Genomic DNA, 17,951 nt, shown 5'->3' with positions numbered 1-17,951 from the left:
CTCAGGCCTTCGCAGCCCTCTCCATGCCCCTCCAAACCAGAATCTCAGTCAAAGACTTTCTCAGAAGCTTCCTATGTACCTCTAACAAATGTCAGCTGGTCATGTGGAAATAGTGTGTTCCCAAGAAGCATATCCCAAGGCCAGGGAGCCATCACCTGAACAGGTTCCAAGACAGAGAAAGAGGCAGTAACGTAGAGCCTCCTATATCCACTTTTCTCATACAGAAGAGGAAACTGAGGTCTATGGAAACAAAGAAATAAATTAATTTGATTCAGATCATGTAAATTACTCAGCAGGCCCACCCAGCATGTAAGACCCTTTTACTCTTTCTCAGATCCACAATATACTATGACAGTAGTCTGACAACATACCAAGAGATTTTGTTGAGCTAAGCAAACACATGCCTTGATTTCCCCACCCATCACCAAAAACAAAACAAAAACAACCAACCACGCTCAAAATAAGATTAGTATAAGTGAAATTCATAATATGTATAAAATTTTACAATTGTTGCAGTCTTTTAATCTTATTTATATTTTCATTCAACATTATCCTGCTCAATGTTTCATTCTTTTTAGTAAGACTTCATTCTAATAAAAAGTCTGAATGTTAAATTTTCTGCACATGTCCATTCTTAGATCTCTAAGTCATGTAAACTACAGTGAGTTTGTGTATGTGTTTTCTTTTTTGTCCAGATACGCAACTTACAAAGGAAAAGCATGCAGACGAAAAACCCATTAATGCTATCGTTATAAATTCAGTATCTGAATTCAGTATCACAGATGGACCAGCCAAGGAAACCCCCAATGAGAAAAAACTGTCAGAATCCAGCACATCACTTTCCTCCCTTGAAGAATGCCAAACAAAATTTTCCTACCTCCAAAATGATACTTCAGTTCATCAGAGAGACACTGATGGTATGTTTCTCAGAATTCAACCCATCTCCTAAATAAAGCTCCCCAGCCCCCAGCCTATGTAAAATCATCACATATGCTGTTAGGGGGAAAAAAGTCTTTATGAATATTAAACAGGAAGACTGATTTGAAACCCTAGTGAATGACACATGTCAAGGTCACTTTGAAATTATGGGGTGCTTGGCAGATTGTTTGTTCTCAAAGCTGGGAATGGAGGCAGAGTGTTTAAATAGCTGGGGCAGGGTGTGATTATTCTTGCTAAGGGGCTATGAAGTGAAAAAAGAAAAAAGGGCACTTTCTTTCCCTCTTGGATCTGGGAGCCTCCAGCCTGTGACTCTAGGCAGACAGTAGAAGAAGGCAGAGTGGAATGGTACAAAAATGCTAAAAATATATAAATACAGACTATAGATAAATACATTAGCAACCTAAGAAAATGAGTTGATGCCCCTAGGAAATATTTCCTAAGCATTCTGATCAGTGTAAACCTAGACCTAACCATCCCTCTTTATGACATACAAGGGGAGTTCCATTTGCAAAGCCAATTTCAAACTGATTTGGTGCTAAATTGTCGGCATAGTAAATTTCGAAGGCATGGACTCCACCCCAGGACATACGGAATTGTATTCAGGTTAACTCTGCAGTGACCTGTACAGGAGACATAAACCATTCAAGAATTTTGTAGTGTTCCATATCTACATTTGCACTTAAAGAAAGCCTGGAATTTCTTACAGGAAGATGTAACAGTGTAGAGTTTCTGGTCTATATTTAAGTTCATTTTTACTTTTTTAAAATAAGAAAACAGAAATTTTAAAGTAAACTTTGTATAGTAGGAAATTTGGAATAACATAGGTTTAACTCCTGACTCTGTGCTTATTAAGTGTATAAACCTTGACTATTTACTATAAACCTTAACAATTTATTTACTATCTCTGAATCTTAGTCTCTAGGTTATAAAACGGGGCTAGTAACACACCAAGTGGTATCCTGAGGATCCAATGAAATAACATGGGTAAAATACTTAGTATGTAACTCGGCACACAGTAGGTGTGTAATTTAGCTTTTTTTATGATTATGGTTTCAGAAAGTAGGAGAGAAGATTTCTAACACACATTCTCTGTGGGATGTAATGTGCAAATGTTGTCATGGATACTTTAGACCAGAAGTTACAGACACAGTTGCCTGCACTTGCCAAGAGATAATGTGAATAATGAAGTAAGCTGGAAGTTAACAATAGGGATTGGTGAGAACTGTGGCAAGCTGAACAGCACATGGCTCATCTAAAGGTCGCCATCTCCTTCAGTTCCAGCTGACTGTTGCCAGAAGGAAATATAGGCCCCGAGTTGCCAGATCTTCAAGTTTTCTGAGAACAGCCAGAGACCAAGAGTGTTAGATGAAATCTCCAGATTTTCAAGTGTTGACAACTAGTTCCGTTTCTTTTCTGAAGCCCCAGACACTCCAAACCATACACATTTGGCCCAATTTTGCCCAGAGATTGCCAGGTTATGACCTCAAATTGAGCATAATGCCCATGTTTCTGGATTTTGATAGAGGTTGATGCCAATCAAGGAAACAGATAACAATGGGAGAGTTGTCAGCAGAAGCACTTTGATACTAGAGAATTGTATCAGATTGTACCAGGGATGCATGAGTCTGGCTTGCCTTGAGTATCAGGCTAAAGATCCCAGAATTAGGAGCTGCCATTGTACACCTCCACACAGCAAACCATGGTGCCCCTCCAGAACCACTTGACCTATCCTGTCAAGGGTACTGGGAGACTGAAAAGGGCCAAACCAGGTAGCATGATACTTGAACCCTTGCATTCTCAGTTAAGGGCTAAATTGCTACTCCATTAAAATGGCAACTAATTCTCATGCAGAAAAATAGCAGATTATTCTTTGTTCAAAACAGCAAAAGATATTCACTAGGATCACTGAAGCGGATTGTTTTTCTTAATGCCTGGGCTAAAGCTGGCCCAACTCAGGAATTTCAGGTGTTAAGCTGATGACAGAGGTAATATTCCATCTTCCCTTTCCCCTGCTGTGAAAAATGCCCCCACTGAAGTAAGTGCTTTTGGAAACTGGATGAAAGAGAGAGTAAAAAATGCAGACTAAGACCCACAAATAGAGATAAGAAACTCTCCTTTTCCTAAGCATCAGGCATCAAGGAACTCAAGAGTTAAGTCAGACTCACTTTATTTTAGAGAATTTTTGATAGTAATTAATTTAAGAATGCAGAAATTGAGAGCTGGGGTCATTGTTCGTACTGAGATAAATACAGAAATATCTTTCAGGAACAGCAGGGAAAACAGAAGGGAAAAGAGAAGATTGCATCTACTTTTATGTAGTTTGCGGTTAATTTATCTTCAAATGTATAAATGAGTGCACAGGAATGGATGCTTAATTGCTAATATCTATTATTTATACACATTGCCCCACTTAAAACAGGATGGAAAATCCTCACACATGCAGATTTTGTAAAATGTGTTATATCCATTAGCACAGTTCATGGTGTGTGCTCTGATGGGAATTTAAAAGGATCTTTACTGCACATCACAAACTATGTACTGCAACACTACTTTATTATTGAATTGTGGTTCATCGTGTGTGATCCCTTTCCTGAATGAAATGGAAAAAGTCCAAAGAACTATCTGTGTCCCTGATTCTATCTCTACATTCTTCTGATTTGCAAAGCATCCCTGGGGATAATAAATTCAGGGATACACATAATACCAGAAAACAAGCTTCTTAAAAATAAAATCCTGTAAATATACCTAATTGATGTATAATTTTGATTTTGAGACATCTCATCCAGGTGGAAGAGGAAAATCATAAATACAAGATACCTGAAAAGAACAGTCTTAATTACACCATGGACTGCTGAATAAAATGATTACATTTTCTACACTGCAAATTTCATACAATTAAATGCAGTGGTGTCACCTTATAAAATGCTTCAATTTTATAATTATTTCAGTTCATTTGCTCAGAAAAAAACTTAAGCACAAATTTACTAAGTATCACCCAAATCCAGTCATTCTAGTTCTAAAGAACTGACTTGATGTTAGTTGTGCTTGTCTGAACTCAAATAGATTTTGACATATTTAAGTAGCTATTAAAATTGATAACATCAGGGATGATACCCCAGCTAGAGAAAAGCATTCAGTAATACTTTATTTACTCCCTTTCTACATTACAGAAATTGTTTTAAAAGAACTTAATGGGGAGCGGGGAGAGGTGGGAAGAGCAGGAACAAATTTTTATACTTTTTGACCAAAAACTTTTAGTAAGCAGTTGGGGCTATTGTGACAAAAATCTGATTATTATTCTGAATTCTCTGTGATAGCACACTGGATATTAGAATACTAAGGCAAGGGATGGACCAGGTTTGTTTTGCCTTTTTTCTTTTCTTACTTTATTCTAGAAGGAAAGCATATATATTTTATTGGGCCTCACTTCTAGACAAGCCATATTCTTGCCACCTCAGATAGTGATCCCCAAGGTAGCACACAGCACGCTTCTGGATTTGAGGAATGGGACAAAAAGCACCAGTGGCAGCCTAGAATGCCTCTGTCCCTGTCTCCTCCTCATTGCGGGCATCATGGCAGCAAGATGTAGAGCTAGAAAAGCAAACTCTGGAAGTACAGGACCCTGGGGCTGAATGTGAGTACATTTGTGGAACCTCCTTGCACTCCTACTTTTTCCACTATAATTAATTGATCCTTTCTAAGGACATAGATTCTCCCTATTAATTAGCCAACCCCCACGTCTGGAAGCTGCATTAATCCTTCAATGTCATTAGGGTACCATTAGCACATTACAGTCTCAATGTCTTAACGGTAACCTTGGGGTGTAAAAAAGAAATGAGGAGAATCCCAAGAGGTCATAGCTTTTTGTGCACAGCCAAATACCCCTGGTGGCCACACAGCCTGTAGGTCTCTGATCCATCAAAATTCCTTAATCCAACTTTGAGAAGGTAAGAAGTGGAAAAGCCAGATGGGCACTCTGATAGCAATGACTAGAGCCTATGATAGGATGCCAGGTGGTTCAGCAGAGGGAATTTAATGCACAAGGAACTAGTTACAAAGGTATTGGAAGAGCTGAAAGGCCAAATAGAAGAACAGTGAGACAATCCAAAAATCAGCAACCACAGGAAGGCCCACTAGATCTAGCAGGGACAACCCAGCATTAAATGGACCCACAGAGAGGGGCTGTTCAGAGCTGGAACCAAGAAGAAGATTCAACCAGTGCCTGAGAACCACCCAAAGCAGAGAGGAGAGGAGAAATACCTTGAACGGTCCCGTCCTCCCACCCTACTATTTCCTGTCCCTGCCTCCTATTGCTGAATGGAGCCAGAAGCCATTTAAGGGAACCTAGAGAAATTATTTGTTAGCCTTGGGAATACATTGCAGAACAGGGTAAGGGCAGGGAATGGAGGGGAGAGCTCACCTTCAGAGCCTGCAGCTATCAGGCCATGCTCAAGAGAAAGCAATAGAGTATGAAGGGCAGGCCAGAAGAGAGCAGTATAGTTTCGAATTACAATCCCTCCACTCCCTGGCTGGGTTTCCTTGAGCACCCTTCTTCAACTCTCTGAGCCACAGTCTCTCAACTGTAAAACAGGAATCATAATAGTTCTCAATTTAAGGTTCTTTTGAAGTTTATGTGAGATGCATATAAAGTGTAGAGAACTGCATATTTGCTTTATATGAGACAGCTGACAGGTATATCAATGGGACTGAGAGGATAGAGTGTAGATTTTGGTGACAAAAGGACAGAATTGAATTCCTGACACCACCTTATAGTTGGGGGGACTGGGAGGAATTGGGAGAGAAAGCAATAATCTTTGAATCTTAACCCATTCATCTGGAAAATGAGGATCACGATATTTATTTCATAGAATTGTTCATTTATTCTTTCTTCCAACAAGAGACATGGCTCTTTCCTTATATAGCTTAGATTCTAGTGGCGTGAGGAGGTGATTAAACTATTGGCTTAATGGGATCCAGTGGTTAGTGCTATGAAGAAAAAACAGCAGGGTGCTTGCAATGAGAGTCTCAGCAAGGGTGTGATTTAAAGGGAAGGTGTTTTAAGCTAAAGACATAAAGGAATTAGGTAGAGAAGACTGAGTAGGAGTTAATTAAAAATGGGAACAGGGGAGTGCGACTAATGTAGAAGGCACAGCATGTGCAAAGACCCTCAGCTAGATGTGTTCCAGGATCTGATATTCAGTTGATGTGGCTGGGGCAGTGAGTAACGAGGAAAGTAAGTCAGGGATTCAGAGAAAGAAGCAGGAGGCTGATCATCCAGGCAAAGATTTGGGACTTTATTCTAAGGAGAGTGAGGTGTTCCAATTCATGGGAGCTGATGAACTAGAGGTAGGCTCATGTGGAAGCAGGTGTCCTAGAGAAGAGGCTGTTGTTTTGACCTAATGACTATTGATGGAGATTAGAACCAAGGTGGTAGCACTGGAGGTAGGTAGAAGTTTATGGATTTCACATATGTATCTGAGACAGAATTGCCAGGACTTGGCAATGAATTGGAATGGGAAGGATATATGAGGAAAAGAAAAGGGAGAAGAGTCTCAGGTTTCTGGCTAAATTAATATGGGTGGACAGGGGAGTCATTCACAAGATATAACTGGAGAGAGGACAGGTTTGGAGAATGGGGGAAAGAGGGAGAGCAATAATGCAATTTTGGCTTTGATACGTGTGACTTGTTTTAAGAGACACTGCAGAACAGTTGAGAAGTAGGCAGTTGGATCCATGGCAAACTCTCTTCAATGGGCCAAGAGCAAGGGTGCCAATCATGGGCTGTGACTCTGAATATCACTTTTATTAAATATTAAAGCCCATGAAATAGTGCAGGCAAAGAAAAAAATACTTATTCAGGAGTGAAAGTCCAACTCTTTTTACAAACAGTTGCAAATTTTCTCCTGAACCGCTTATGTTACTTTTGTGCAAACAAAAATGGGCCATATGCAAAACAGTTTGCCTGCTCATGTAGAATTATTTAATATGCCTTTTAGGAAAAGTGCAGAACACGTCTGAAAGTTTGGAAAATCTGTTTTCAATTCATTAATGTTGCTATGTTTTGTTGGGCAAGAGGCTTTGCCTTTTATAACCAAATAAAAAGTACTGACTTAGAAACAGAAAAAATGGACTCTATTCTCAGGTGCAAAATAGAGAAGTGGAAGGAAAAAAAAATGCCAATTTGGCCAAAGGATTAGGCCCAACCATTTTTTTGTGTGTGTAAATAAAATCTACAGTGCCCATCAGAAGCCAAGACTTCCAAAGTCTGCCAACATAAAGAGACTTTGGCAACAGCAACTGAACCAAAAAGGTTACGTGCCCACGAGAAATTATAAGACCATTTTACAAACAGGTTCTTCATGCTCTGAGAGGAAACACCAGCTCCTATCCTTTCAATTCATCCTGCATCCTACCTTATTTACTTCCAAACCAAACTTTCCACCTTGCATTTATAAAGGACAGGGTCCAGTGGGAACATTTTTACATAGCCATAAATAAGCCTATGTCTCTTGAGCTTCCACCTGAGGGATCATGGATTAGTTGTTTGAAATATTTTCCACTGAGAATCTCTTCTTGGCCAGGGGCTGCTATAGCAGCAGTCCGGGCATTGGCATAACTTGATGAGGTTTTACGTTCTGCATCTTTGACACCAACATACCTTCTGTAGAAATGCATAGGCAAAATAGTCTATGTAATGTACTAACTTACTCCTAAATTTTTGTGGGTGGTTTTGTGGTGACTTATGAGGTATGGGAGAGTTTGCCATATGCTCAAAGCAAAATCTGTGAACAAAAATACACTAAGTCTGGCAAAAAGATGAATATGTACACCATAGAGGTATTATGTAGCACACTTCCTAAACTATAAATATTGAGTAATTGCCACAGTGCCTGCAACATTATATGACAATTAAAGTCATAAAAGTCATGGTGGAGTCCTTCTTCGCCATCTTCTTTGGATGAAAGGAAATGAAAGAGGGAAGGAGGGGAGGATGGAGGGAGGGAGGAAGATTTCTGTTTTCCTATATGGTACTTTGAAACTTTATAGAGTATTTTCACAAGAAATTAAAAAGACTTTCTTTAAAATATTTTTTCCTATTTAGGGCAAATTTCCATGTTTTTTTCTTCTCTTAAAGAATAACAACTATATGAACAATAAAAGAAAAAAGATTTGTGAAAAATATTGTTAAAAGTAAACGAATAGGACTATAAGGCCACTTAGCCTATAGCACAAGACTGAGACGGCAAAATCTCACTGGTATACTCAAGCGGTTTCTGTTGACTGAAGCTCACAAACCAAGTTATTAACATTCTTATTGAGGGAAAAAAAATTCCTATGAAATTTAAGCTAATCAGATGACAGCCCATCTGGAAAAGGAATTTTTTCTCCAATTCATGATAGAATGTTACTTTTAATCATTAATAATCTTTGGGATATTGATTTTAATAAATTAGATTATATATTATCTGAACACTTACCTACCCTTTATAAAGCACTCATGTTTTTCAGACATTTTTAACTTGAGAAAAAAAAAGAAAGGTTATAATTTTAACAAGAGAACTGCTACGTCTTCTAACAAATTCCCTTTATGGAAACAAAAATGTAGTAATCTATAACCATTGCAGCTGTTTGGCTAGAATTACCAATTACCTCCGATGCCTTAGAGATACTTTTCAGATTTTTACAAGCCAGCATAGTAAATTTTTAAACCAATTTTCTTAAAAAGGATTGATAAGATTCAGACTCTTTTAAGGCATATGATGACGTATTTCACTTTATATTTCACTTGAATATAAAATCAAGTCTTTACATAACTGGAGGAAAAAGGAGACGGGGATTAAAAATAAAACACAACAAAAAAAGCTGTGATCATTTTTTAAAATCATTTATATTAGGTTTTGGAATGTGCTTTTCACTTGCATTTGAATATGGGTGTGGCAGATTTATGGGAATCCATGTCAAATAAATAACAAAGCGTTGTGAAGACAAGCAGGAAATTTGCACAATCTTTCCTAACTCTGTCCCTAACCCACAATGTCCCTAACTCTAATTGTTCCTGATAGACATCCCCCACCCCCAGCAGTTGGGGAGGACCTGCTATTTTTCAGACAGCTGCAAGATTTCCAGATAGGTAGCTAATTGTGTCGCTTCCCAGCACCTCTCTGCAGGCAAAGTAAATAAAGGAGTTTAAAAATGAGACAGCACTTTAAATAACCAGATTATGTGCAATCAGTAGGAAATGCTCAGGAAGTTAATAAAGCAATTACTTAAGGACAGTGAGTACTGGCATGGGGAGGGGGTGCTTGAAAGAATAAATGGTGTACATTCTCCCTAATGTGGATAAATAATTAAGAGTTGCCTATAAAGTTATCAAGTATGCCACTGCACATGCCTGTCCTTCTTAGACTCCTTCATATTTTCTGCTATTAATTTTCTTTCTTTCTCCTTCTTTAAACAGATGAGTGTGCCTCCCTTATCCTCGCCTGTTTGTTTTGCCAGTTTTTAGATTGTCTCCTGATGCTCCCAGATACATGTGAAACAGTGTGCACCAACCTGTGCTGCCCCTCCTACAGGTATCACCACACCTCAGATGAAAACCACTCTCGGAATGATTGCAACTGCAACTGTGACATGGACTGCAGCCTTTTTGAATCCTGCCATGAGACCAGCGAGTGTCTGGAGCTGGCCATGGAGATATCAGAAATATGTTACCGCTAGCATTAAGGAAGTAACCACATTCCAGCAGACCCTTTGGCGGCCACGGGAGACTTCATCCAACCAGACTGATTTTCATGTGCTGAAATGTAAGGACTGTACACATTTCTTGGATGCTACAGGCCATTTTATTCTGCACCTGCCTGGGAAAACTAGTATTGTCGACTAAATGGTCTTATTCCAAATTTCACAACCGCATGGCTCACTGAAAAGTAAAATTCTTGATCACATATGCTGAACTAATCTTAAATACCTCTTAAATACCATAGGTACAAGATGTTTTTTGACTATAAAATGGCATGCTAAACCACTCTGTGTATTGCACTCATCAGCTTGCATCATGGATCCAACCTCATTCACAAATTCAGGACAAATTAGAACATTCTTTTATAATTGAAATACATTAGCTCATCTTTCTAATGAACTCATGCATAAACATTATGCATTGGTGGTTATTATTAATAATGTATTGTATAACATCAATTTGTAATTAAAAATTTATTTATACAATCCCTTTAAATTCACTTATATGTATAGTTTAGGTAGGAGGGGGAATTAAATGAATGAGAAACCATGTTCTTGTAATTATAAGAGATGCCTCTAAAACATCTCCAGTGAATTTTGAATATGGTGTACTTCAAGAGAGTACTGTAATTCTAGACCATATTATTAAATGTCTATGACTATGTCATAACAGGTTATGCATATTCTTAATTTGTTACAGAAAGGCTCTTCTTTATTCTAATGAACATAAATGGGAATTATGTGCAAGTTTCAAGAAAATGACCTCAGATAATCATTTCTTCATTTTCCTCATTTCTGTTTGTCAGGTACAATAAGCAACAGGATATTAAAACAGAATCAGGTCATTTTACCAATCTATCCTTTCTATAAGCACACAAAAGAAATACACATGCAGATACTTACTTAGCCCAGAGTTTTCAAATACAGCATGTGCTTCAGAAATCACACCTTTTTTTCCTTTTTCTAATAATTAAATTAAGCACTTCTTCATATGAAAAAAATAATATGCAATATAAACTGGAAACTGATTTTCAACTCAAATAAATTAAAAGAAATAACTTGTGGGGGGAAACACATCTATATTAGAGTTACTTCAGAATCTTTTCTTTCTGTAGGCATGACTCTATAGTTAATAAGCAAATACATTGCTCAATAATTTGTGCTTCTATATTCCTATGGTGATATCTCAATATACTCATTGAGCATAAACGGCATAATGTATCAATAACCAAACAAAGAAGAGAACAGTGAAATGGAGAATTGAGGGAATTTTTTGCTATCTAGGCAAACAAAAACTTTGAAATACCTTTTTTTTTGGCCTCACTTAGGTAATTACATGCAAAAGCAACATTTGTTTTGTTTCTGTAACATAGTATATTTGTCTGTAATAATTTCCCCCAAACCTTGAAAACGATTAATCTTTTAAAAATATTTTAAGCTACTGCTAACAAAACATTTAACTGCTTTTGACTTGCTCCTGACAGTGCAGGACATCCTTGGTTAACACTAGCTTCAGTTCTTATTTGGCTATTATGTTACAAAAAATAGAGCATAAGAGTGTCCCTCACATCCCTAAAACAACAGTCTCTCTAAAGCTCTTTTTTCAGACGCTCAAAGAGACAATTCTATGAAAAATTTGCAGATCATTAGGGGGAAAAATTAGATTCTTACAGCAGCAGGAAGGGAATGCAGGGCTGTTCTTATTTAACATTATCATTTTTCATAAGAGGACATGGTAGCCCCAAGAAGTAAACTAACTCATCCAAGCTCATATGGTGAGTTAACGGCAGTGTCAGGAACTCTCTAACTCATGGTCTAGTTTTCTGATCGCACTCTACCACTCTGTAGTTCTCCACTTCTTAGTTACCTGGTTCAGTTGTTACACCTGTTAAAATATTAAAATACTACTAGACTGATAAATAGTTGTTATCTTGAACCGTCTTAGTACTTCTTCCATACCCCCACCCTGTCCCTTCTCCAAGGACCCAGCCACCTCCACATGATCCTGCATCTGAAGGAGAATCACCTGGAGCTGCAGGGGTTCTATGGGACCTCCCTCTCAGTAACATGGTCCCTGATGTCACTGATCAGGACATCCATATTGGTGTTAAACATTTTGACCATTATCCCCCGATTCTTTCTAGCCCACATACTCTCAAATTATGCAAAGATTGCACAAACAAATTTGAATCAAATGCTTGCCAATTGGAGACATAAAAATCACCAGGTCTTATTTCATGAAGCGATCAGAACACTACAAGATTTTTCTGTGACCTTGCTTACCATGTTTTTTTAACTTGTTTCTCAGTTTCAGAATTCACCCTGCTATCAGAAAGGGTCTATTATACAAAGTACAAAAAATCCTTTTTGCAAATACAAATGGCTTTTTCAATTTAATTCTTGCACAATAAAATATATGCAGTTGAGAAAATACAATTGCAGAGGTAAGGCAGATCAAAAAGGGATGTGGTTTTTGATTAAATACAAATATCAGAATCTGGGAAGGCTCAGATATTTCCTACAATAATGAAGGCCTGTAATTACAAATAAAGATAATGCTGTTCTTTAACCAGGAGCTTCTTAAGGGTCAGAACATTCCTATTTAAGGATGCATACTAGAATAAAAAAGAGTTGGGAACACACAACCTGTACAGAGAATCGGGAATAGAGACTTTCCCACAGCAATATAACCAGAGAGCTACATTGTCTTTGCTTTGCTCAATGGATTTTTATAAAACCACTGCTTCTCTAAAAGCCTACAAAATATGGAAAGCAGCAAAGAAACGAAGTTACATTTAACTTGCTAATGAAATTTTCCCACTATATTAGCTGATAGGCCTACAAAATTAATTATCAATGCTGGACAAAGTTAATAGAGCAAAAGTTGCTTCAGTTTTTTCCACAGGACTAAGAAAATATATTAAGATAGGAAAACTGTAGAATTCATCATGTGGGGGTATACCAGCATTTTTTCAAGGATAAATGTGTAAATGGAAAATGTTTGAAGGACAGAATTCACTGCCCAGTACTTGTAAGTTTCTCCCTCAACAAAACGGAGTAAAAGAATATGCACACCTAAATATAGTAGCTTGACTGTAAGAAATTTGCCCATCAAATACCAAGTTCCCCCAGACTGCACAAAGTCATGGCCTCTGATAAATATAAATATTTGATTTAATAGTTTTCAAGGTGTTCTTTGAAGGAGAGAGCTGAATAAAAACCCAAAAAGTTGCCACCCAGCACCCAATTTGAGCTGTGTAGAAAGGCAAAGTGATTAGAGTTGGATGTTTTTCTACTGATTATGATCACTATGAGACTAGAATTGTATTACCAGGCTCCTCAAACTGAGATCTAGCCAGCCAGCTCCAAACATTGTAGAGAAGGAGCCCAGAATTTGGGGAGAGGGTGAAGAATGGAGGTAGGGGGAGGACCTGCATTTGGAAAAAAGTATCACCTTCTGGTCTACCATCATGATACATTTCACAGTCCTACTTTTGCCACTACCTCTAAAGTAGTGTTTCTCAAATGGGGCAATTTTGTCTCCCACCCCAGGGGCATTTGGCAATGTCCAGAGACACATTTGGTTGTCATAATGGAGAGGGCAGATGTTACTAGCATCTAGTGGGTAGAGGCCAGGAATGCTGCTACACACCCTACAATGCATGGTATAGACTCCCAACAAAGAATTATTTGACTCAAGGTGTCAATAATGCTGAATTCCAACCCTGCTCTGAAGCGTTTCAGAAAGAAGCCTTCCCCTGTCAATGAACCATCACTAAATTTACTTTAAAAAAAAAAAAAAAAAAGGTTGCAAATAGGTTGCCAGATAAAGTACAGGATGCCCTGTTAAACTGTAATGAAAAACAACAAATAAATTTTTGGTATACATCCCAAATATTGAATGCTACATACTACACTAAAAAAAAAAAAATCCCTTATTTTTCTGAAATTAAAATTTAACTGGGTGTGCTACATGTTTATTTGCTAAATCTGGCAACCCAAGTTGAAAAGCCTCTGCATTTTGAGAAGCAATCTACAGAAGTGATGACTTTCAGCTCCTTGCCATACTCCAAGAGATGAGCACTGTATCTCTTCAGTCAGAGGCCAGGACATTCATTGGGCCACATTTTATAATGTGATATGATTTAAGACAGGGTGGGGGAGCCCATCATAAAGTTCAGTTCCAAAGCATGATATTCTTTTCCTTCCTGCCTCAGGCTTATACAGGGCCCTTGTCTTGGACTAAGCAATTTCAGGTCTTGTTCTCTCTGCTTCACATCTCCACTGGCACCAGAGGAGGCACCTCAGCCAAGGGTTATCTTGATTCCAGGGGTAGGAAGCAGAAGTCCCCACTAATGTCTTAAGGCCTAAACCAAACCTTCTAATTCAGCCTTGCCCAGAAAGGCCTGTCTTGAGAAGTACTTGCACAGCTACAAGGGAATATTTTTTTCCTTTACCTAAACTCCTTCTGTCAGGAACCCTGTGGGGAAAATGGGTGAGTGGGAGGGCAAGATTGAGACATATCTTGGTCCTGGATTGCAATACTATCTACTAATGCCCAAACTTCACTATGCATTCTTAGTATATAGTTAGCAATGGACCAGAAAAGCTGACACATTCCTTTCCCTACATTATTATTTCCACTTATTTTACAGATGAGAAACAAATATTGCACAGAACATATTTAAGTGCTTTATACACACTATCACAATTCTCTGAGCAGCCCTATGAAATAGGTTCTATTATTATTCCTATTTTCCTAAAGGAAACAGAGACTTTTTAAAAAGATAAAGTAACTTGTCCGATGTCACATAGCACACAAACAATCGCCACAAGGTTTGAATACAGTTCAGATAATTCCAATGTCCATACTTACAACGACTAAGCCTAAAAGTTGTGTAATAAAAAATGTTCAAACCAAGATAAAGTTCAAGTATTCACTTTTAAAGCAATTAGAAAAATATAATGACTATATTCAAGGAAAAGCATTTGCTGATAATAAATTTTAAAAGTTGTTAGCCTATGCAATGATTAGAGTTTGGAACATTTTCAAAATGCTTTTAAGTTATATACCCAATAAGTAATAAATGCAAAGTCAATATATTGCAATTTAATCTTCATGTCAGTAGCTTTGCCTCATACATCCACGGTTGGGAAGGCTTACATTTTAGTGTTCCATCTTAGCAAAGCAACTTTGCCTCAAGAGATTCCACGTTACACACTGCATTCAGGCCAGCCCCTCATCAGCATTCCACCAGAAGGCTCTAGGAGCATGAATTGTTTTTAATCAGTCAACAACACTAGAGTCAACCAAATACATTCTCATACTTAGACCTTTTATCTCAAAAGCTATGCACAATCCAAGGTCATGCTAACCTCTTTTATGGTTTATTGTTTCTAAAATGTACTTAGAGTGAATTTACAAAGCCACAACTTATTTTGTGGATACAGAGCTTTCATTAAGTTCAGCAATCTCCAGCATCCTCTTTGTTTCCTCTTTCAGCACTTTCTGCCTATGATTCCTCATTTAATATCAAATTCCCGTAAATTCTTTTAAATAAAATAAAATAAGAATATTGAACAAGATTCTCTTAGTAGCTAAGCTACTCAACATTTGTAATTGAGGCTCTTCAGAAAGCTGCATTAACCTTTCAAATCTCTGCTGCACAGATTTACAATATTAGAGGAAGGAAGGCAAGAAGCCAGCATGGTGCTGGTGTCACCACTCTGCAATTATTATAATCATATAAATGCAAGGTAGCAAACCACCTGGCCCATGAAGTGAGTTGGTGGAACTGTCCCCTAGGAGGTCAGATGGAGATGGGGTTGTAAATGATGAAGAAGGGTCTCAGCAGATCCACAGACTCCATGAAGTTATCTCTTAGCTCAATTTTTTGATGACCCTCATTCTGAGCAATAATATGCATTAATTTAGTTTTGATCTGCTAGTTTCATGTTTTAATTACATATTATAATAATGTGTAAGCCTCGTATTAGAATGATTTTGAGAATGACGTCTGTGAAATACCAAAAATCATCCTGCATGCCACCAATGGTACTTGCATAATATTTTGGAAAAAACTAGGTTAAAATCAAAAAGAGTGAGACCAATTAAGTAACCAGTTAAAGGTTAGAGCCCAGCTTCAGGTAAGACCTGGTAGAGACATGGACTAAGGTGGTGGCTGTGGAGTGGGTGGTTGTTGGGGAAGATGGAGAAGTGAGGGTCATCTCCTTGGAGGGCCTTGAATGTCAGTTTGCAATTTAATGAGGAGCAGATGAATAGCCACTGAAGAGTGGCAGGGAACAACATGATTCAAGCAGGGCAAGAGGAAGACTGACCACACAGCAGTGTGCAGGACAAATTAAAGTAAGGAAAGACTGTGGGCTAACAAAGGAGCAAGTGCAATAAGGCTCAGGATGACAAAGGCCTGAAATAGCATGGTGACAGGAAAAACGTGGAAGAAGAGATGGATGGGAAAGAAATTAGAAAAGGACCATTAGTCCTTTCTCGAACTCTTCTTATTTTAAGACTCATATATTCCCTACTATCTCTCACATATATGAGTCATGAAGCCATTATTTTCATTAGGGAAGAAATGGTTAGGGGTGGGGGGAGTTTTATTCCAAGTGGAAAGTCAAGGTGTATTTTTAGCTACATTAAGCCAGCCTTCTGCTGCTCTGCACACTGATGTAATTCCAACATAAAACATAATCTATAATATTCCAGAGGAACAAATCCAATTCTTGGTCATATAAATTTTCATATAAGTCCATCACAATTCATTCCCCAAACATCTCATTCTCTTTGAAAGCCAGAGCTGCTGTGAGTGATCAAAAAGAGTAGTTTAAAATTGCTTTGTAATTTCCAGAGATGCTAAATCTAACCTGCCTATGGTGGAGGACCAATCCCCCAAACTTTAAATCAGAGGTAAAGAATTTTATGTTTTAAAAGATATATTCCTCAAAGTTTATCACAGTGTATTAAAGTCAAATGTGAGTTATTACTCAACAAATCTGGAGCTGATGTCTCCCCTTGATTACCCTAGGTAAGAGAGAATAAGTATCTCCCAACCAACATATTTTTTACCTTTTCATCTGCCTCTTGCTATTTACAATAGAGTGGAAAAATAATAGCCAAGGCGTGACTTTGCAGGGTTGGACAAAGTGCAAATCCCATCTGACTGTACCCTAAATTGTATTCCAGGCCCCTGGCAAGTTCTGCTGCCTGGAGAAAAATAATGGAAACTGACTTTAATAGTTAGATTGGTCCTGTAAGAATAGTCAGTGGAAACTTGTCTGATGAACTTTCTGCACATTTGCATTAGCTTAGACCCAGTATATATTACATTTCATGTCTGAATTTTCTTCTCTCTGCCTTTCCTGGGGCATTCTGCATGAGGGAGACAGCTACACCATGATTGGGATGCCCTGTAAAATCCTAGAACAAATAGAAATTTTATGACTAATGCCATTAGCACAGAACACCCCTGTCAATTCACCTGGTTTTATCTGTTGTGAACAAAGCAATTATTAGTAATTCAAAATTCTTCCTATGGGCTGAGGGAAGGGGTAGAATGGAGGTCATCCTTTGGTTTAAAGCCATCTTAAAAGGGTTACATTTCTCTGTGGGTGGGGCAGAATATTACCTATGCACTCTGAATCAGAGGAGCCTCCCAAAGGTTCAGAGTCCCAAATACCAACCCTTCTGGTCTTTGGGGGCATTTGGGCTATTAAGACATATCTGCTCCAGAATTTTCTTGTTATAATACAAGTATGTTCCATGAAAAGGTATCATGTTAGCCATGTAATAGTGAACAAGAAGGTTGTCATCTATAGACAGACATGGCCTCAAATTCTGCATCTACTATTTACTAGCTAACTGTACTGAGTTAGTAACCTAACCTCTCTGAGCCTCTAATTCCTCTCTGATAAAATGTGGTTAAGAACACTGACCCCACTGGGTCATTGTGAGGAGTAAAAGAGATAGCTCAGCAAAGTCCTTTATGGAATGTAGGTTTAATACAGTACACCCATTAAATTTCAGCTATAATTATTGTTATCACTACTCAGTTCCTCTGTTTCCATAACACATGAGAAATGTCTGTGTCCTAGTTCTGCATATTCCCACATCATATTCAATTTTTTGAAACTTATTTCATGTATGTGGAAGGCTGAATTATGTACTCCAATGAAAGACAATCTTAGTCCATGTTCCTGTGGTTGTGAACTCATGTATCTACAGGACCTTTAGAAGATGCTACTTTTAGTTAAGG

The 17,951-nt window shown here is 38.0% G+C and overlaps 1 protein-coding gene across 2 annotated transcripts in view; it reads left to right on the top strand.

Annotated features, from left to right (window-relative positions):
• MDFIC2 (MyoD family inhibitor domain containing 2) overlaps nt 1-11,525 on the top strand; it is a 134,216-nt gene extending 122,691 nt beyond the window's left edge. For both annotated transcript variants that reach the window (XM_037829195.1, XM_037829205.1), the window contains exons 4-5: nt 696-917; nt 9,398-11,525. In XM_037829195.1, the coding sequence (XP_037685123.1) occupies nt 696-917; nt 9,398-9,657 (482 nt within the window). In that variant the 3' untranslated portion in view covers nt 9,658-11,525. The remainder of the gene's footprint in view (nt 1-695; nt 918-9,397) is intronic.
• The last annotated feature ends 6,426 nt before the right edge of the window (nt 11,526-17,951 follow it).

Source organism: Choloepus didactylus, chromosome 1 (assembly GCF_015220235.1).
Source record: "Choloepus didactylus isolate mChoDid1 chromosome 1, mChoDid1.pri, whole genome shotgun sequence".
NCBI lineage: Eukaryota > Metazoa > Chordata > Mammalia > Pilosa > Megalonychidae > Choloepus > Choloepus didactylus.
This window is presented reverse-complemented; position numbering and strand designations above follow the sequence as displayed.